The 5,013-nt window shown below is 34.2% G+C and overlaps 1 protein-coding gene across 1 annotated transcript; it reads left to right on the plus strand.

Moving 5' to 3' along the window:
* Positions 1-1,090: 1,090 nt before the first annotated feature.
* Positions 1,091-4,006, plus strand: LOC144639856 (nonsense-mediated mRNA decay factor SMG7-like; the record flags this gene model as incomplete). Its single annotated transcript, XM_078499136.1, has 5 exons — positions 1,091-1,188; positions 2,322-2,405; positions 2,877-2,956; positions 3,183-3,232; positions 3,857-4,006. Coding segments are annotated over 5 exons (462 nt in total), but the record flags the coding sequence as incomplete, so codon positions are not given.
* Between the last annotated feature and the right edge of the window lie 1,007 nt (positions 4,007-5,013).

Below are 5,013 nucleotides of genomic sequence, written 5' to 3' on the forward strand. Positions count from 1 at the left end.
TGTACAGTAATAAAAAATAAGAAATTGCTTATGTTTCAAGTCACAATATTATCCAATCAGAACTTAACTGTAGCTAGCACAAGCACCCTTAAGGTTCATAAAAAGTCTAAACCCACCCTTCTGTACCCTTATAGGTGGAGGGTGGGGGGTGGGGAAGGAGCATTAAATTTCATGAAAAAAAAAATACTAAGTTCCCTCTCTTTCAGGAATAGATGGAAACACCAGTCCAGCTAAGAAAACTCATACTCAGTCTTGTTACTACATCTGCCAAGACTGCCTGGTGCACCTAGGAGATATTGGTAAATTATTTTGCTGTAGAAATGTTTAACTTACACTTAACCATTTTCGTACATAGTAATAAAAAATGCAAACAATGTTTCTCCATTTATTTAGCTGTTTTATATAGCACGTTTTACTCTGCACTATGTTAGTTTCACCTCATTAGGCTCAGCCATGCTAGGTCAGCACCAGAACCGTGGTAGAAGATGGTATAAGATAATTTGCTGTTAGTATATAATAAAACAGTAGATAGTGTTGTTGGCACACACTGATTGGCTACTCAAACATGTGTGACATAATAATAATAATAATAATAATAATAATAATACTTTTATTGTTTATCCTGGTAAATACAAAACGGTCAAAGATATAGATTGAATTGTATTAATCCACAACTAGTATAAAAAATCATTCATGCATAAATAAAATCATGACTTAATTGATTCTTATTTTCATCTTTAGCTCGTTACTGTGATTTGACCCTGGAGTAGGCAGAAGTGTTTTATCATCATGCTCTTGACTTGGTTCCATCAAATGGTGTGCCAGTTGGATAAATTTGAATTTAAAATATCACATTATTCAGTTATAAATATTACATGTACCATGCTAGGTAGTTCAACAGGATTGTGTTAAAAGAGGGACTGTATTAAGTCTACTAATCGTTCCAGAAAAAATGCATCCCACAGAAGTTTTTTGTAGCATGACCCCCCCCCCCCCCCCTCCTCCTCCCCCTTTGGAATTTGGAACGACCTTCTTTGGGGTGGGTAGAGATATATTTCCTGGAACCATGAATGTTAACTGTTAACCTGAGGTTTTGGTGTATTCAACAGGCCAGCCCTACAACCAGCTGGCCATTTTAGCTAGTGGTAAGGGAGACGAACTAGCAACAGTTTATTACTACTGCAGGAGGTACATGATTATAATTAATTATTAATTAGTAAACTTTTTGTCTCACCTGGCAATAACCTTGTGTTAACAAAATTCAGGAGTAACAAATGATACGCAATCTCTGTCAGTTGTCTCAAGAACCATATGTATACAGGGCTGTCATTAAGGGCTAAAAGGTGTACCCAGTCTGATCAATCAATCAAAATCGATGATCAGAAATCAATCAATCAATCAATCAATCAATATCAATCAATGATGGTTAGTTCACTGATATCGATTGGTATCGGCCAATCGATGACCAATCGATAGTCACAAATAAAATTTCCTTAATTACATCAATTGTTATCGATTTTCATCAATTGTCATCGATTATTATGGGCATCCCTGAGACAGTTCTCCAGGATATCTGGAAATAGATTTTTGCAAATCCGAAAACGATATGTCTGAAGAAGCTGATAAAGCCTGGGATAAAGCAACGGACGTTACACTTGTTATTAAGTGCGTGGTCAAAGGCTACCATGCCTGTGACTTCACTGTTGAAGTTGGTGAGGAGTTTGTGGCTAAGAGAAAATGGGGAGAGTGTGGGAACACGTTTAAGGTTACTAATTAGCGTGGACAATTAGCATCGATTGGCATAGATTACAATCAATTGGTATCGATTATCATCGATTATTTGTTTTATCGATTGGTCAGGCCGGGAGGTGTAACACCTGTTACGGCTAAGTTCACCCAATGTTGATTGGTGTTATGTTACACTTGCATACAGAACGCATTGCTGCAGGTGATAACTTCAGTGTTATAGCTGCTTAAAAACTTAATGAAAGCCCTGAATTATATGAGTTTATTAGTACTAATTAAACTTTATCAGGCAGGACGTTATACCGTGTACCTCTGAATTTAAGTGTATGGCTTCATAATGCACAGTAATGTTATAATTATCAGTCATCACCTGCACATTTCTTGTTATAATAAATCAATACACTCTGACTACCTTCAAAAACAGGCACTGAGAAATAATGTATTAAATAATAAAAATAAAATTTACCAAATTTGTGGATATTGCCATTGATTGAGTTTGAGACTTAAAGGTCAATTTTTTATTGGTTTCTAGTTTTGTATTAAGTTTGACCTCTTGATGAACTTTTGTTCTCCAGCATTGCTGTAAAGAATCCATTCCCAGCAGCATCAACAAATCTTCATAAAACATTGAGCAAAGTAGTTGCCAGGCATAATACCAGGTACAGGTTGGGCAAGAATGGGTAAATGTAAGCTTAATTCCTTTACTCTAATTGGGCTTGACTTTGTTCCATAATCCATGGAATAATATTTTTATTATTAATCACGCTTGTGGCAAAAACTAAATACAAAATGGTAAGCAAAAAAATAGATAACATCCACCTGTCACCAAAATTATGGCAAGGGATAATAATAATAATTAAAATATAAGTTAGTTTACTTATTATATTTTATTAATAATTATATTTATTTTGATATTTATTGTTTGATATAGTCTACATAATCAATAGTAGTTAGATATTAGCAGCTAGCAGAATGGAGGAAAACATTATTTTAAATGCAGGGTGAAATATGAATCTGATATAATCTGGCAAAGCATCCCCATTAATTTTTCATAGGATCTAACTAAATAATTACAAAGTTAAATAATTACAACAACAGTTTATATTTGAGGCTGTTCTTTTTCTTTGCAGGGATGGAAGTTTAGAAATATCTAAGGCAGAGTTTGGGCACATTTTCCTTCAGTTTCATGGCCATGTTTATCTTGTGCAAGGTTGGTAGGAAATGACTGTCAGTAGTTTTATTTGGATTTTTTTTTTCAAACTGGTTTATATTGCTAATACTAATTGATAGGTGACAAATATTTAGAATCTAAAATTATTTTCTGTAGAGGTGTATGCTGACAAATAGATTAATAATGTTACAGCTGTCAAGTAATTTCTGAAGAAAAGAAAGGACCAAACATACTATTACACATGACTTCTTTTTGTTGATGACAGATTTTGATCAGGCAAGAACTCTCAAAGATCGCATTATTGCTGCATTAAAAGTAAGTATACTATGGTAAATCAGCCTTTGAAACAGGTTCTCTGGTTGATACAATGAAGAAAAAGAAAGGATAAAGAAACGTTATTATTGAAATAATAGTGTTTCCACCCAGCTCACTTAGCTTGTGGCCTTTTCTTTTTCGCCCTATCTAATGATTTATGGATGTGAATTTTCCAGTAGTTAAAACAAACTGTTATTTTATTTATTTATTTTATTTTACAAATTTGCCCAGGTAAGTTCACAAAAGAACACTAAGTCTCCTACAAGGTGGACCCACCACCAAACCATCCCCCTAAAAAATCTATATCCCATTCCCTAGAACCCCAATATAAATAACAATGAAAACAAAAAGCAATAAATGTTGCAAAAAAAAGAGCTAACAAGAACAACGTACAACAGTATTTACACGGCGGCACTTTGGACAAACTAATTTATACGTACAAATGTCATCGTGATGGAGTACTAAACGAAGTCTTTCATAAAAATACGATTAAGTCTTGATACAAGTCTTAATCGTGATGTACCGGTAGACTGAATACGATTAAAACTTTGCCTATTAAGACTCTTTTGAGAAATATATTGTTCCAAGTGCTCTGCTAATTCTGTGTTACTTGTCAATCTATAGGGAATCCTGACACAGAATAAATTTACTTCAGAGTTCCTTATCAAACTTGTGGTAATAACTTTGTTTCTGCTGTGGAACATCAGGACAGGAGGAGCAGATGATTTGGAGGAGTTTGACTGCATAGGAAAAGATGAAGAGGTTCAAATATGACTTTATATTCATTGACATTAATTTTACACTCTGCATCTTGGAAGCAAATAATTTGCTTCCAAGATTGGCAAACAATCATACTGGTAATGTTCTTCTTGTGTGATAATCACACAATGTTCTGTATTCAAAAGGGCCTTTAATTTATGTCTGCATTAAATTAAAAAAAATTAGTATGCCAATGGTTAAAAAAGAATTTCTGCATTTGCATTGCTTTTTTTTATTCTGCCTTTTTTTCTTAATAGGAGTGTTGGCAATTGGCTCTGGAATTTACAGGTATTCATCAGTGGATTTTTGTTTGCATCTTAATATAAGTTATTGAAAATTATAATTATGCAAATTACGTTTGTCATGGTCACTGCCATTGTGTTGATACAGTGGAATCACGATTTCTCAAATCTCCAAGGGAAGGAAAATTGGTTTGAAAAATCAGGAGTTAGAGCGGTTTTCACTTGAGTGTCGAAAGTAATTTGCATTTGCTTTGGTTTTGCGTTCACCACGCTTAGTGATTGGTTTAAAAATTTTGCGCCACTTTCTCGGCCAATCAGGAGTAAAACCAAAACCAATCATGACTTGCTCGCGCACGTTTTCCCACGCTTCGTGCCAACTACATGTATTTGCTTCGAGTTTTGATTGGTTCACTGGATTGTCTGTGTCCTTTGTGATTGGCCAGAGTAATTACTTTGGTTTTGGTTTTTACGACACTCAAGTGAAAACCGTTCTAGAGAAATCAGAGTAATATTGCAGTGTTAATTTGTGAACAAAGAAAATCCAAGGGAAATGACTTTTGGTTCAAATTATTGGAAAGTTCTAGAAATTGGTATTCAACTGTATTTTCTACACACACACAAAAATAATAATATTAAACACGTAATGACTTGTCCCAAGAAAATTTCCCTTGCCTTTGTATCAGGAAACATCAAGATTCAAGGGAAACTGAATTCATTTGTGTAATAATTTCCAGAGGAACCAATCATTAAGTGAATTGTTGTAAAGCAAAACAAGGGATT

This window comes from Oculina patagonica, unplaced genomic scaffold (genome assembly GCF_052425735.1).
Source record: "Oculina patagonica isolate OP01 unplaced genomic scaffold, crgOcupat unplaced1409, whole genome shotgun sequence".
NCBI lineage: Eukaryota > Metazoa > Cnidaria > Anthozoa > Scleractinia > Oculinidae > Oculina > Oculina patagonica.